Consider the following 16,783-nt stretch of genomic DNA (forward strand, 5'->3'; position numbering starts at 1 on the left):
AGTTAGGGGTGCCTATGCTTGTATTGGCCGGGGGCGCACAGCTGCTGCACTTGGCATTGAGGCAGTGGACGTAGTCACAAGCAGCACCAAGGCCCATGATTTCCGTCTCTGGCATTCAGTAAGAGCTATCCAGTCTACCAAAATAATACCAGCTTTTAGAAATGCAACATTGCTCACCCTTGTCCTACGTAATGAAACTCTCTTATCAATGTTGCCCTTTAATCTGCTTCCAGTACTCATTCAGACAAGGCATTCCAATCACAGTAATGCTCTGTGCAAAGTAAGTGCTCTCCTCCTCACTGCCCTGGTTCTTTTGAATCACTATGATATCTATGAGTGTCACTATGACTCAGACACTTTAGGTTACCGACAATCCAGTTTCTCTTGGCATACTATTCATTGCTTTGAGTATATTTAACAAAAGGATGTAAGTCACTGAGCTTTGACATTTTTCACAGGTATGTGAACGGGTATCACTGCCTAGGAATAGACAAAATGTTCTCAAAAATGGCATTAATACTTATGAAGACACCATTTTGAATTGCTCGTTTAAGACTTGTGGGGGAGCAGTGGGTGGCAAAGAGGGCTTAAAGTGGGCCTGCTAACCCTGCAGTGGAATTCCTGGAATTGGAGATTAATTCCCTGGAGTTTGCCATGAACACCCCAGAGGAAAGCAATCCTGGGCAACTTTAAATTAATCACATTTTTACGACTTGCTTGGAAGCCACCTTATATCTTCCTTATGGCTTCTTGAAATTTATAGATGGAAAATGGGAATACCAGTAGAAAGGGAGGGGGAGACAGAAGTACAGAAGATGTAGATTTGTCCCATAATACTTAGTCAGGATTTGCACTAATATGTTAAAGACAATTAATTCAAAACTGAACAAGTGTGTTACTGGACTGGAAATGTTAACTCTGTTTCTCTCTCCACAGAGACTGCCAGGCCTGTTCAGTTCCTCCGAAGTTCTCAGTGTTCGTCTGTGTTAGTTCAAAACTAATGCACTCTGTTGCCCCTGGAATGCAACAGTCCTGGTTTTGTAGGCAACTCAGCCGGACTGAGTCTCACAGGACAGTGCTGGCTTCACATAACTTCCACCATATTACTCTGCTGAGTCTTCAATAGAGAGTGGTAAGCAAATACCTAGTTGCAAATCATCTGACCCAGTACCTGCCCACTACAGCACACGGCTGCAAACCTGTTATTGACAGGATGCAGAGATGGGCTGAGAGGTGGCAGATGGAGTTCAACCTGGATAAATTCGAGGTGATGCATTTTGGAAGGTCAAATTTGAAAGCCGAATACAGGATTAAGGATAGGATTCTTGGCAGTGTGGAGGAACAGAGGGATCTTGGTGTGCAGATACATAGATCCCTTAAAATGGCCACCCAAGTGGACAGGGTTGTTAAGAAAGCATATGGTGTTTTGGCTTTCATTAACAGGGGGATTGAGTTTAAGAGTCGTGAGATCTTGTTGCAGCTCTATAAAACTTTGGTTAGACCGCACTTGGAATACTGTGTCCAGTTCTGGTCGCCCTATTATAGGACAGATGTGGATGCTTTGGAGAGAGTTCAGAGGAGGTTTACCAGGATGCTGCCTGGACTGGAGGGCTTATCTTATGAAGAGAGGTTGACTGAGCTCGGTCTCTTTTCATTGGAGAAAAGGAGGAGGAGAGGGGACCTAATTGAGGTATACAAGATAATGAGAGGCATAGACAGAGTTGATAGCCAGAGACTATTTCCCAGGGCAGAAATGGCTAACACGAGGGGTCATAGTTTTAAGCTGGTTGGAGGAAAGTATAGAGGGGGTGTCAGAGGCGGGTTCTTTACACAGAGAGTTGAGAGAGCATGGAATGCGTTGCCAGCAGAAGTTGTGGAAGCAAGGTCATTGGGGTCATTTAAGAGACTGCTGGAGATGCATATGGTCACAGAAATTTGAGGGTGCATACATGAGGATCAATGGTCAGCACAACATTGTGGGCTGAAGGGCCTGTTCTGTGCTGTACTGTTCTATGTTCTATGTTCTATGTTGGCAAATAGCCACAGCCTTTGTCAGCATCTGTCCATTACAAAGGGGCAACTGACTTTATATATAGCTGAAGGGGCACATTCCTCAAAGAGGCAAGTGCAAATTGACCTTGGTCAAGTTGGGAACTGAATCACTCTATTGGCAAGCTAATTGAACTGCATTTGGGAGGCAATAGCTGGCGTTTTAATTCCTTCCAAAGTCATCATAATAACTGCGCCTGCAATCTTTATGGGCACTGGGAAGGTTCCAGACCAAAAGAAGGCTGGTACACATTCAAAGTACCCAGGTCAGGTTATTTATTTCCCTACCTGGTAAGCCTGCCCAGTAATTTTCCTCAGCTCAATTAGATGCATTTGGCAGCAGATGTTTGCTTCAAAGCCAACCACTTGGAACAGCCTCACTGTAGGACAGAATGTGAGGCCAAGAAAGTACTAACAGGGGTATCAGCAGCTCAATGCCAGGTTCCACGAGTGCCAATTGAAGATTCAATGTTCTCAAGGACTTCTCATTAAACATCATGAGAAAGCAGGTCAGTCAGACCCAGAACATGGAGCTGATCAGCCTCTAGACTCCTGTGGTGGCCACATCTCTCTCTGAATGCCCCGAGTGTGTTGGTGGACACTGCATGCTCCCATTCCAAGAACACCTGGGCACAACTGTGGAAGAGGGGCAGGCAGTCGGGAACGGTGGCCCCCCAAGAGCTGTTCAGGGGCCTGCACATGTAACATTTGTATTTGGTTGATACCATCATTTGATTCGGTCTTGGGTCACTCTGCAATCTCGGTTCTTCTGGTAGGTGTCATTTCCAGCAGCAACCACCACCTTCTGGTCCAAAGAAGTGCCCTGGTGACCTCAGAACTCATTATCATCAGGTGGGAATTTCTAAAAGGTACCCATGGTTCTCCTGTCAACCCTCCAACTGATAAAACTCTCATCACCTCCATAATTCCACTGTATGAGAGATCATAGCCAATTTGTGCCCTAATATCATATTCCGATGTTTACCCTTTGACCCTGAATAAAAAGGAAAAAATGGCTAACATAAATCTCCAACTCAGGTTTAAAATGAATAGTTGATCAGTTCCCAATTGCCATTTGTGGGTAGATGCAACCCAAGAGGATATTTCTACTTGTGGGCAAGTCTGAAGCTTGACATTAATAAATCAAAATTCAGGGAAAAGTAACTTTAACCAAAGATTGATTAAAATCTGAAAGTTGTAACCACAAGGAGTAGTTCAGACAATTCACATGAATGCATTTATTGTGAATAAGGGAGACACATAATGGTTGTGGGGAGCTAGGGGGAGATGGAAAGACATACTAAAAGGCTGGGATTTAAGATGGTAGCATTGATCAGTTGCTTTATATTTGGAATGAGCTGACGTGGATCTGATATTTCTTATACTAATGCAGAGGTGGTTTTAAATTCAAACAGTTTATTTACACAATCTAAAACATCTTAGAACCTGACATATTTTTCAATGTCCACACAGCCATAGATAGGAGCAGCATTTCTCGTCTCTTGAGCATTTTCTCTCTGAGGATCAGGAATCAGTTATTTGACCCACTTGCTCCATCCATAGCTTAAAGCAACCATGCACTGTACTAGGATCACTGATCAGACAGGCTTACTGGAACTCGAGAAAAGATGTGTTGCTGTGCCTTTTATGTGTTTCTACTTTGTATTCAAAGTAGGAAGCACACGTTCATGGACTCTCTTCTCCAATTGTTTCTGTTGTATTTCTACCAATAGTTCCTTTGATTTCTAATTATAATCTGCATTAAAAACATCGACGCTTAAAGCTACTTTATTGTCACAACCAAGCACAGTGTGCCCTGTGCGCTGGCTCCAGTCCATAACCACATTTGCCAGGACTTGCTATGTGCATTTGGATTACAGTCACGAGCACCAAGTGGAAAGAGGGTCTGTGCTATTCAGCCGAACATCCTTCACTTTAACCGCAGGATGCAGTGCAGAAGCACCCTGATGATAGTCTGATGCATCAACTCCTCAGGCCATCAAGAATCAGCCTGTCAATACTGATCGCGGACGCTGTTCTCAGAATGCAGGGCACTGGAAAGAAGGGGATCACTGCGTAAGTTGGCAGCTGAACCTGGCAAGTGAGGTCGTATCTGTCCAACCTGTTGGCTTCTGCCATGTACCGGGTGCCAAAAACCTGAGCTATTCATCACTGAACTAGTCCACTGTCCTAAATCAAAGTCTCACCCCTCTCCTCCAGCCCCTTTCACTCTCTAGTCTGTCTTCGCTGCAGAATACCAAAACACTCAAAGAACAAAGAAAATTACAGCACAGGAGCAGTGCCTTTGGCCCTCCAAGCCTGCACCCACATGCTGCCTGTTACAACTAAAACTCCCTACCCTTCCAGGGACTGTATCCCTCTAGTCCCATCCTTTTCACGTATTTGTCAAGACGCCCTTAAAAAGTCACTACAGTATCTGCTTCCACTACCTCCCCTGGCAGTGAGTTCCAGGCACGTACCACCCCCGTGTAAAAAAACTTGCCTTGTACATCACCTTTAAACCTTGCCCCATGCACCTTAAACCCATGGCCCCTGGTAATTGACTCTTCCACCGTGGGAAAAAGTTTCTAACTGTCCACTCTGTCCATGCCCTTCATAATCTTGTAGACCTCTATCAGATCGCCCCTCCGGTGAGAACAATCCAAGTTTCTCCAACCTCTCCTCATAGCCAATGGCCTCCGTACCAGGCAACATGCCAGTAAATCTTTTCTGCACCCTCTCGGAAGCCACTACATCCTTCTGGTAGTGTGGCGACCAGAACTGAACACAATATTCCAAATGACTCATAAAGCAGAGGCACATGTCGGAACAGATCTATCTCTCTTGGCTATCACAGCTCTGCCATTTAAAACCTCACTTGCAGGCAACTGTCAGAAACATATTGCTCATTCCATACCAGGAAATACAGCCTTAATTCCAATGGCCACTGACTGGCCCTCAGAATTGCTGCCTTACCTTCTGCAGGTCTTGGGCTGAAGAGTGTGATCCAGCAAGCCCAGAGTGTCCACCAATGGAAGCCCATTGTCTCTAGCGAAGTCCCTGTGCGTTGTCCAGTCCTCCGTTGAATTCTAACGCTCGAATGCTGTAGGACTGGGACCAGTGATCCTCAGACCTGAGGTGGAAACAAACATAGGAGGTTGGATTGGACTTCCACAAGAGGTCAAAGATGTCATCTATGCTGAGGAGTTGGACCTCGCAAAGGAATATATAGGATTGCAGTTAACACCTCCACTCCCCAACCCTCACCTCAATTCATCCACGTTGTACACCTAAGTTTATTTTTGCTGAATCACGAGATGTGGCTGGCTCCATTGATGACAATGAAAGGGCATTTAAGGTTAAAAAAGTATTGTTTCATTAAGAGTGCAAGACGAGAAGACAACTGGAGATGAAAAATGTTACTCTACCATCATAACTCACACACACATGCGACAACTAAAAATAACTTCCCTATTACCCCATCTGGTGCTTTATCGAGGCTGTAGTTCTTGTTCCTTTCATTCTGCCTGAATATCAATCAGAATACTTCTCACTTCTTGTCTAGAGAGGTGCTTGAAGGTCAATAGGTAATTGGGGTTAGGCAGGAAAGTGGAATTGAGACCGAAATCAGATCAGTCATGATCGTATTGAATGGCAGAGCAGGCCCAAGCAACTGAATGGCCTAATCCTGCCTCTGATTTGCGTGTTAAGGGTATCAGGCCTGGTTTGACTCATTGCCCTCTGGTGTCAACCTAACACCTTTTGAGCTCCAAATAACAAATTACAACCTTTAAAAGAAAAGAACATCAGTTACTTGATATTGGAGATTTCTCCATGAGTTGGCAGTGTTACACATAACAGCTACCCCATGCAAAACCCCATCTTGGGCCTTCATTTCTGTCTGAGCCTGGACCTCAAGTATGAAGTTTTTGTTTATCATTTGAAATCTGGGATTGCTTTCAATGAGTTCTTTCCAACTTTGAGACAGTGACACCTCATGGTAATTTTGGATATCTCCGCTAAGGTGGAATTATGACACACTGTTTTTCACAGCGGGCCCTGTCATATGCACACTTTTTTGAATTGTATCCTCCATTTAAGATTGCCTCTCCTCGCAGAGGCTGAGGAGACTGGGCCTGTATTCTCTTGAGTTTACAAGGACATGATGGGTCTTACAACATTGTTAGAGGTATAGGGTTAAGATTAGGGTTAGGTGGTGATTAGTTTAAATTATGTGGATGCCCTGGGATGTCATCTGGGTGTGGTGGAGTCTAAAACCAGGAGGCACACTGTCAAAATAAGGGACAGGTCATTTTAGCATTGAGATGAGGATGGGAGTAGAGAGAAGGCTCAGACATTGAGTATATTCAAGGCAGAGATTGATGGATTCTCAGACACTGAAGAAATAATGGAATAATGCAGGGAAGTTGGTATTAAAGTGGATGGTCAGCCAAGAGTCTTGCATGCTTGAGGGGCTGAATGACCAACTCCTGTTGCTATGTACATCCTACCAAAGCATACCATTTCAGAGATAAGGGGTCTGGCCACAGAAGAAGATCACACCAGCCCCACTCCACCTCCCTGCTGTGCAAAGAAAAAAAATGCATCTTGAATGCCTCGGCAGATAAAACAGTATTACATGAATCATAGTCATGATCCTGTACCTTTGCAAATGTGCAACAGAGTCACTTTGAGGCAGTTAAATGAATCTCTCGCATCATTGGTTGTGTAACAGTGGTGGGAAAACTGTTGCCTGTCTTCACTTCAGCAGGACCACAGCAAAACATTCAACTCTGAGCCTTGGAGCAGTGGCTTAGTGGCTTCTATTCCTATGAATAAGATGGCAGTGGGTTCAAGTTCCACTTGAGACTTGAGCATAAAGCCCTGCTTAACACTCTGGTGCAGTGCTGAGGGGTTGCCACATATTCTGAGACAGTAAAATTTTAAACCAAGATTTCTATCTACTCTCTGATGTGACTGCAAAAAGAAAACATTTTGAAGAAGAGTGGGGATTCAAGGTGCGATGGCCCAGAGTGTTTCAACTAGCATCGATCACTCAACCAACATCACTCAATTAGGTTATCTGGTCATCATCACATAGTTGTTTTATGGGAGCCTTCTTTGTACAATCTGGTTCCAACCAAATACTTCAAAAGCAGTTAATTTATTATAAAGCTGTTTGTGACCGCCCACAATCACAGGTGGAACACCGTATCTAAGGAAAGATATCCGGGTAATGCAGGCTATTCAGAAAAAGAGAACTTGGCTAATCCCAGCCATGAAGGAACTGTCCATCATCAGCTAAGATACCAACACTATTGAGAAAACCTAACAAGCTGAGAGGACGCGTTAGCCACGGTCGTGGCCGAATTGGTAAACACAGTAAGTGTCCAGGCAGTTCCAACAATGTTGGTGGTATGCACTATCATAGAATCAAGACTGACACATATCATTCAGGTTACTTTAGAAACTTTGGTACGAGACATTGCCATCTTATCTTAAAAACAGTTACAAACAGAAACTGCAGGGAAAACTCAGCAGGTCTGGCAGAACTGGTTCTGAAGAACGATCATTGGGCCCGAAACATTAACTCTGTTTTCTCTGCATAGACTATGCCAGAACTTACTGAGTTTTTCCAGAAAATCCGTTTTTGTTTCTGATTTCCAGCATCTGCAGTTCTCTGGTTTATTTGTTATCAGGACGAAACAGTTGTTCTGCATGACTATAAATCCGGTTCAGCTGTGGATGACCAGTGAGCAAACCTAATTAACTGTGCCACAAAACCTGAAGGAACGGTGTTCATTATTGTTACTGGACATAAAAATTACTATAAAGCTCTGGACAAAGGAAGACTGCCCAAGCAACCTGTCATTATCAAGGAAAATGTCTCCAGTTGGAAAGTTGAAGAAAAACAATCGAGGAAGTTGGTGGAGCTGTGTGTTAAATTTGTGGCATAAATTTTATAATTGGGGATACTAACAAAATATTGTCACTTTAAAAGGTAAAATGCCGTGACTATCTTATGTGGATGGGTTGATTAGGTTGGGCCTGTACCAACCGGCAGTTAGAAAAATAAGAGGTGACATTACTGAAATATTATTCAAAGATTCTTGGCGGACTTGACTTTGGAGTGGCATGGTGGCTCACTGGTTGGCACTGCTGCTCACAGTACCAAGGACCCAGGTTCGTTCTCACCCTCAGGCAACTGTTGGCATGGAGTTTGCACCCCCCGCCCGCCCCGGTCTGCGTGGGGTTCCTCCCACAGTCCAAAGATGTGCAGGTTAGGTGGACTGGCCATGCTAAATTGCTCATTGTGTTCAGGGATGTGTAGGTTAGGTGCATTTCCTGGGAAATGCAGGGATGGGGTAGGGGAATGGGTCTGGGTGGGATGCTCTTCAGACAGTCAGTGTTGACTTGATGAGCCAAATAGCCTGCTTCCACATTGTAGGGATTCTATGACAGAGTAGATCAGAAGAGATTGTTTCCTGTTGTGTGACAACCTATGCCCAGAGGGCATCATCTCAGACTAAGTGGTGGCCCATTCAAGACAGAGGACAAATTTCTTCTCTCAGGAGGGTAGTAAATCTGTATAATTCTTTACTACAGAGGGCTGTTGAAGTTGGGTGAATAAGCATATTTAAGGTTGAGACAGACAGATTTTTAACCGCTTTTCTGAAGAGGGACCTTGACCCGAAACGTCAGCCTTCCTGCTCCTCTGTTGCTGCTTGACCTGCTGTGGTCATCCAGCTCTACAACTTGTTATCTCAGATTTTTAACCAGGAAGGGAATCAAAAGTTATCAGGAAAAGGCAAGAAGGTGGAGTTCAGGATGATCAGATTAGCCACAATCTCACTGAATGATGGAACAGACTCGATCAGCTGAATGGCCTATTTCTGCTCCTATGGCCTTATGAGGAGTAATATAAAGTCTTTCCTTTTTGGTTTTCGGATGTATTGCAACTCTTGATCGATGGTACCGGGGCTCTCCTCGAACACTGCCCAATAAATCATGACAGAACAGGGCACTGAACCAAACACGTGCATTGGCAATATGACAGAAACCACACGTAGGATGTTGAATCATTCTTCCCTTTAATAAAATTACTCGGTTTTAGATGTCGACAGAGACAATCAGTCACTGCACAGGGGTGGCTAATATCACAACTGTGGGCACATTGAAAACTTCTTGACTGATTAGGAGCGGGGAAGGGAGCATTGATGTAGCAGGGAGGGAGTTATTGCTCAAATCCAAGTGGTAGAGAAAATTAGCTCAGGGATTAGTAAAGAAAGAAAGGGAAAGCAGGGGAAATTGTAAGGAGTATCAGCACAGTCGAGAGACCTGGAGCTCAGAGATGAATTGGCAGCTGGGAATCTAATCCTGCCCACAAAGAAAGAAGCACGTCCCTTGTTCCAACTGGCCACCCCCTACACAAAAACAGATCTGTAAAATCTTCAGAGAAGCACAAACGACATGCGCTCGATAACTGCTCGATCTATGATGGTTGGGGGGGGGGGGTGGCGTGGAATCGCTGCAGTTCTTGTGTTCAACTGGCTGCTTTTTCAAAAGGAGGCAAATGTTTGCTCACTCTCAAAGAAATTAGCTGAAAGTTACAGCTTTGCAGTTGGTGAAAGTATGTAAATATCTTGACAGATCATGATTGTGGGTTTGGTTTATGGTCTCTGATCAAGATGTGACTGTGTGTTCCACATTACAAAGTGAATGATGCAGAATTACAGTGCAAATTTTGCAATATTATGAAGCCAAAGGCACAGCATTATGTGGAGAGTGCCCGAGATCTAACGATAACAGAACAAATGCAACATTACAGGGTGTGTGGTGCTATTCTGCATACTGGAGGTATGAAATTACAGGATGCATTTTCTCATATAGCAGGGTGAGTGGTGCAGTATCACAGGGTGAACGGTGCAGTACTACATGTGAATAGTGCAGTGTTACACAGCGATTGGTGCAGTGTTACACAGCGATTGGTGCAGTATTATTGTGTAATAAAGTAAATGAACTAACTGCACACAGCAAAGCAAACAAATTTGATCAGGGAGCCATTACAGAGGCTTGGCTACAGGATGACAAGGAATGTGTCATGACCATTGAAGGGTATATGATATTCGAGAGGAATAGGAAGGTGGGTAATGCGAGGTGTGGAACTCAGTATCTAAGATAGTATCTGTGCAAACGTTAGCACTGATTTTGGCTTGTGAGATCAGAATGTAGAATCCATTTGAGTGGAAACGAGCTAAGTTAGGAGAAAAAGATTACCACTGGGAATGTTCTACATGCCGCCTTACATTAGCTGTAATGTGGGACGAATCATACAAGATGAAATATTAGACTTGTATAATAAAGAGATGGTAATAACAATGGGTGATTTTAATCTACATAGAAACTAGCTAAATCATATTGGTGATAATAACTTCAATGAAGAGTCCATAAAGTGCTTCTGAGGTAACTTTTAAGAGCAGCACATTCTGGAACCGGACAGCAGCCTATACTGGATTCTGCTATGTAACATGACCTGATTAATTAATGACCTCGGAGTAAAGGCATCTCTATATAGCACTGTTCATAATAATAATTGAAATTTACATCCAGTTTGCATGGAGAAGAGTTTTCTCAGACTAAAATTTTAAACTTAAAAAATAGAAATTATGCTTGCATTAAAAATGAGTTAGCTGAAATGAACTGGTATATGAAATTTACAGATATATGTACAAAAGCATTGGCAGACACTGAAAAGAATATTTCAGAATACTCAAAATAAGTATAGAGAGAAGAGCCACTATCAGTGGTTAAATTAAGAAGTTAAGGAGGGCATCAAATTTAAAGAATTGAAACATATATTTGTGCAAAGGTCACTGGCAGATCAAATGACTGGTCAGAATAAAAGGAACAGCAGAGAATGACTGAAGGCTTCACTAAGAAATTTGAGCTAGAGAGTAAGGAGCTGGAAGTGTTAGAACAGATAGTAAGTGTTTCTAGAAATACCTAAAAACGAAAAATGTGTGTTGGTACTCTAGGACGTGTGAATAAAGAGTTAACATTAGATAATCAATGAATGGTGGATGTAAGGAATGAATAACTTGTTTCTGGCCTTGCTATAGAGGATACGAAAAATATTCCCAGTAATATCGGTAAATCAGAAAGGTGAAGGAAGAGAGGAACTTGGTGAAATTATAACCACTAAGGAAGTGGTACCGAGCAAACTGATGGAACTGTGAGTTGACAAATCTTCAGGTCCTGAGAAACTTCATTATTGGATCTTAAAAGAGGTGGTTAATGAAATATCAGAGGTCTTGGTGTCGGTTTTCCAAACTTCAAGAGTCTAAACAGATTCCATTAGACTGGCAAGCTGAAAATATAAACCCTTTATTCAAGAAGAGATAGAGGAAGAAGAGAGGAAACTACAAGGCAGTAGGCTTGATAACTGTCATGGGGAAGCTGTGTGCATCAATCATTAAGGATATTATAACTGGGAATGTACACAAACCCAAGGTAATCAGGAAGAATCAGCATGGTTTTACAAAAGGGAAATCCTGTTGAGCTATTTACTGGAATTCTTTTAAGCAAATACATTTGCTGTTGATAAAGGGAAGCCCACTGATACACTGTACTTGGATTTCCAGAAGGCATCTGATGAGACTGATGTGAAAAAGTTATGTGCTAAGTAGGAGTTTGTGGTGTAGGCCATAGCTCAGGCAGATATTGGCTGATCAGTAGATCCACAAATAGATCATTTTCATACAGCGGCTCAGTGGTTAGCATTGCAGCCTCACAGCGCCAGGGACCGGGGTTCGATTCCAGCCTCGGGCGACTGTCTGTGTGGAGTTTGCACATTCTCCCCATGTCTGCGTGGGTTTCTTCTGGGTGCTTCGGTTTCCTCCCACAGTCCAAAGATGTGCAGGCTAGGTGGATCAGCCATGCTAAATTGCCCGTAGTGATCAGGGGTGTTTGGGTTATAAGGGAATGGGCCTGGGTGGGATGCTTCAAAGGGCGGTGTGGACTTGATGGGCCGAAGGGCCTGTTTCCACACCATAGGGAATCTAATAATCTAATCTAAATACCATTTTGAGTGCAGTCTTGTACAGGTCTGTGCTGGGCCCTCAACCTTTAACAATTTATATCAATGAGTTAGGCAAGGGGATTGAAGGCATGGTCGCTAAATTTGCAAATGACAGAAAGATAGACGGGAATGTATATTGAGATGCAAGAAGTAAACTTTGGCTTATGAAGTGAGAGTGAATTCTCTTCAAAAAGTGCCTTCTCATTCAATAGCATTACCATCAGTAAACACCACACCTCCCCACTCCAACTATCAACATCCTGGGGGTATCACAGACTACAAACTAGACTAGCAATACAAAAGATCCCACAGTCTTATTTTCAATTGGAAAAGAGACCTCCTTACTGTTCTGGCCAATATATATCCCTCAACTGAGTTCATAAAACCAGATTATCGATCATGATTACACGGGTGTTTGAGGGAGTCTGCTTTGTGAAATTTGTTTATTGCATTTCATACGATACAACAGTGTTCAAAAGTACTTCATTGTAAAGTCTTTTGGGGTGACTGGTGGTCATGAAAAGTGTTATATAAATATACGTATTCCTTTTATTACCTCTTTGAATCTGACAACTGCTTCAGGATTTAACACAAATCCAGGCTAACAGGAAAATACTGAAGTCGTTGTCAGATTCAAAGAGGTAGTAAAAAGAATACTTATGTGAAATCTACTCTAAAATCTTAAATACTGAAGTTATAATCTTCAGTGCTCCTTCACACCCTGCACTGTGGACTGTTTGGTCCCTGAAGGCACTATCAGTGAAATCAGTTAGTCAGTGAGAACTTTGTCCATTCTGCTCACAGGTATGAGAAACATTAAACCTTGTTCAATGAGATATAACAGCATTTTCAACAGTGACCTGATTAATAACTAGCTGAACAACCTTTTTGGCCCAGAAAGTCTAATGTAATTTTCCTGAGCTGCTGTTATAAGTTCCTATTAGGATAAATTACTGCAGATGTTCCTCTCAAAAGAAGAGCTGTGCAAATGGTTGGCAAGAAATATAACTATAGGGTTACAAAGGAAGTAAGGGAGTGATGATTTACTGACTCGCTGCGAGAAAGCTAACAAGCGTACAATGGGCTGAATAGCCTCCTTCCAAACTATAACCATTCAATATTGCCAAAGTAATCTTTAAACATATTTTATTTCTTAGAGAAACTGCTTACATTGTTTCAACTTCTACATTAACCTCACATGTATGTCCAAATTTTAAATTCACTCTAAATTTTTTTACAAAGATTTGATTATGAGTGCATTTCATATCCTGCTTGTCTATGAGAATTCTTCAATTTGATTGGCTTGGTTAGGCAGCTTAATGACATTGCTGCATCTTGGCACTGAGAATCTCTGTCAAACAGTGCTGCAGTCAATTGCTAGATCTCACTGCGTCGCTTTACACCTGGCCAATGTGGAGATATCACTGTGGCATAATTTCATATTTTGCAAACTTCCAGCTGACCTTTTGATCTTTAGCAGTTTGCCAAACATTAGTTTCTCTCAAACAAAGACAGGAATTGCCAGCGAAATTGCAGGAGGTGCGGCAGCAACCGTGGAGAGAAAAACAGAGTTAATGTTTTATTCCAGTGACCTTCTTCGGAACAAAAGTGCTTTTTATCTTGATGACAGGTGCGGGGTGATGGAGGGGGTTAGATAAATAAACATCACTTTTTCCTGGATGCTACTAGTTCTGAGGAAGGTTACCAGACTCAAAACGTTAACTATTTCTCTCCCCACAGATGGTGCCAGACCTGCTGAGTTTCTCCAGCAATTTCTGCTTTTTGTTTCAGATTTCTAGTATCCACAGTTCTTGATTTTATTTTAGTTTCTCTCATCTCCGCTCTTAGTTCTACTCTTTTGAGAGAGTCCAGTTGCTGTTCTCTCTGGTTTATGTAATTCCCTTCCAAAGTGTGGAAACAAAAAGTCTGTCCTCAGCCACAGCAACCACCTGATCATCGGCACCTCGAGCGCTGCCTGGGGTAAGCCATCTCCTTATTGTCTGTGAGGGACAGTAGGAGCTGCCGATGCTGGAGAATCTGAGATAACACGCTGTGAAGCTGGATGAACACAACAGGCCAAGCAGCATCAGAGGAGCAGGAAAGCTTGACGTTTCGGGTTGAGACCCTTCTTCAGAAATGGGGGAGGGGAAGGGGATTCTGAAATAAATAGGGAGATGGGGGAGGCAGATAGAAGATGGATAAAGGAGAAGATAGGGTGAGAGGATCAGAAAGGTCAAAGAAGCGGGGTTACAGCCAGAGAAGGTGAATGTAGGTGGGGAGTTAGGGAGGGGATAGGGCAGTCCGGGGAGGACGGACAGATCAGGGAGGTGGGGTGAGGTTAGTGGTTAGGTGCTGGGGGTGGGGCATGAGGTGGGAAGAATGGTTAGGGAGGCGGGGACTAGCTGGGCTGGTTTTGGCATCTGGGTGGGGGAAGGGGAGATTTTGAAGCATGTGAAGCCCACATTGATGCCATTGGGCTGCAGGGTTCCCAAGTGGAATATGAGATGCTTTTCCTACATCTTTCAGGCAGTGTCACCATGGCCCAGGATGGATATGTCGTCTGACAAGTGGGAGGGGAAGTTGAAATGGTTTGCGAGTGGGAGGTGAACTTGTTTGTTGTGAACCGAGCGTAGGTGTTCCGCAAAGCAGTCCCCAAGCCTCCGCTTGGTTTCCCCGATGCAGAGGAGGCCACAACGGGTACAGCAGATTCAGTATACCACATTAGCAGATGTGCAGGTGAACGTCTGGTTGATGTGAAAAGTCTTCTTAAGGCCTGGGATGGGGGTGAGGGAGGAGGTGTAGGGGCAGGTGCAGGGAAGAGTGCCAGGGGTGGTGGGCTGGAGGGGAGTGTGGAGTGGACAAGGGAGTCACGGAGAGAGTGGTCCCTCCGGAAAGCACACAAGGGTGGGGAGGGAAAAATGCGTTTGGTAGTGGGGTCAGTTTGCAGATGGCAGAAATGTCAGAGAATGGTGCATTGGATTTGGAGGTTGGTGGGGTGGTACGTGAGGGTGGGGGGGGGGATTCTGTTTTGGTTATTATTGCAGGGACGGGGTGTGAGGGATGAGTTGCGGAAAATGCAGGAGACATGGTCGAGGACGTTTTTAATCACTGTGGAGGGCAAGTTGCGGTTCTTGAAAACAGACCTCTGGGAACCGACCAGTCCCCACCCACTGACACCCTCACCCACTTATCCGAACTCATCCTCACCCTCAACAACTTCTCCTTTAATTCCTCTCACTTCCTACAGACTAAGGGGGTGGCCATGGGTACCCACATGGGCCCAAGCTATGCCTGCCTCTTTGTAGGTTATGTGGAACAGTCCCTCTTCCAAAGCTACACTGGCCCTATTCCCTATCTCTTCCTCCGTTACATTGATGACTGTTTCGGCGCCGCCTCGTGTTCCCATGAGGAGCTTGAACAGTTCATCCACTTCACTAACACCTTCCACCCCAACCTTAAGTTTACCTGGATCATCTCTGACACCTCTCCCTCCTTCCTGGACCTCTCTGTCTCCATCTCTGATATCCACCTGGAAACCGATGTCCATCTTAAGCCTACCTACTCCCACAAGTACCAAGAATATTGCTCCTTTCACCCACCTTCCTGTAAAAAAGCCATTCACTATTCTCACTTCCTTCGCCTCTGCCGCATCTGGTCCCGAGGTAAGGCATTCCACTCCCGAACATCCCAGATGTCCTCTTTTTTCAAGAACCGCAACTTCCCCTCCACAGTGATTAAAAACGTCCTCGACCATGTCTCCCGCATTTCCCACAACTCATCCCTCACACCCCATCCCTGCAGTAATAACCAAAACAGAATCCCCCTCGTCCTCACGTACCAACCAAACTCCAAATCCAACGCATCATCCTCCGACATTTCCACCATCTGCAATCTGACCCCACTGCCAAAGACATTTTTCCTCCTCACCCTTATGTGCTTTCCAGAGGGACCACTCTCTCCATGACTCCCCTGTCCGCTTCACACTCCCCTCCAGCCCCACCACCCCCGGCACTTTTCCCTGCAACCGAAGCAAGTGCTACACCTGTCCATAGACCTCCCTCATCACCCCCATCCCAGGCCCTAAGAAGACTTTCCTCATCAAGCAGAGGTTCACTTGCACATCTGCTAATGTGGTATAATGCATCCGCTGTTCCCATTGTGGCCTCCTCTACATCGGGGAAACCAAGCAGAGGCTTGGGGGTCACTTTGCAGAACACCTATGCTCAGTTTACAGCAAACAAGTACACCTCCTACTCGCGAACCATTTCAACTCTTCCCCCCTACTCCTCAGACGAGGATGTCCATCCTGGGCCTCCTGCATTGTCACAATGACACCGCCCGAAAGGTACAGGAACAACATCTCATATTCCGCTTGGGAACCCTGCAGCCCAAGGGTATCAATGTGGACTTCACATGCTTCAAAATCTCCCCCTCCCCCGACCACATGCCAAAACCAGCCCAGCTAGACCCCGCCTCCCCAACCATTTCTCCTGCCTCAAGCCCCACCCCCATCTCCTACCCACTAACCTCATCCCTCCTCCTTGACCTGTCCATGCTCAATGGACTGCCCTATCCCCTCCCTAACTCCTCACCTACATTCACCTCCACTGGCTCTAACACTGCCTCATTGACCTGTCTGTCTCCTCTCGCCCTATC

At 44.5% G+C, this 16,783-nt stretch overlaps 1 protein-coding gene across 7 annotated transcripts in view; it reads right to left on the reverse strand.

Annotated features, from left to right (window-relative positions):
- Nucleotides 1-16,783, reverse strand: part of LOC125447480 (adhesion G protein-coupled receptor L1-like) — a 518,001-nt gene that overhangs the window by 371,155 nt on the left and 130,063 nt on the right. For all 7 annotated transcript variants that reach the window (XM_059639848.1, XM_059639853.1, XM_059639852.1 and 4 more), the window contains exon 3: nt 5,026-5,182. In XM_059639848.1, coding sequence (XP_059495831.1) covers nt 5,026-5,092 — 67 coding nt within the window. In that variant the 5' untranslated portion in view covers nt 5,093-5,182. The remainder of the gene's footprint in view (nt 1-5,025; nt 5,183-16,783) is intronic.

The sequence above is a fragment of the Stegostoma tigrinum genome, chromosome 35, assembly GCF_030684315.1.
Source record: "Stegostoma tigrinum isolate sSteTig4 chromosome 35, sSteTig4.hap1, whole genome shotgun sequence".
NCBI lineage: Eukaryota > Metazoa > Chordata > Chondrichthyes > Orectolobiformes > Stegostomatidae > Stegostoma > Stegostoma tigrinum.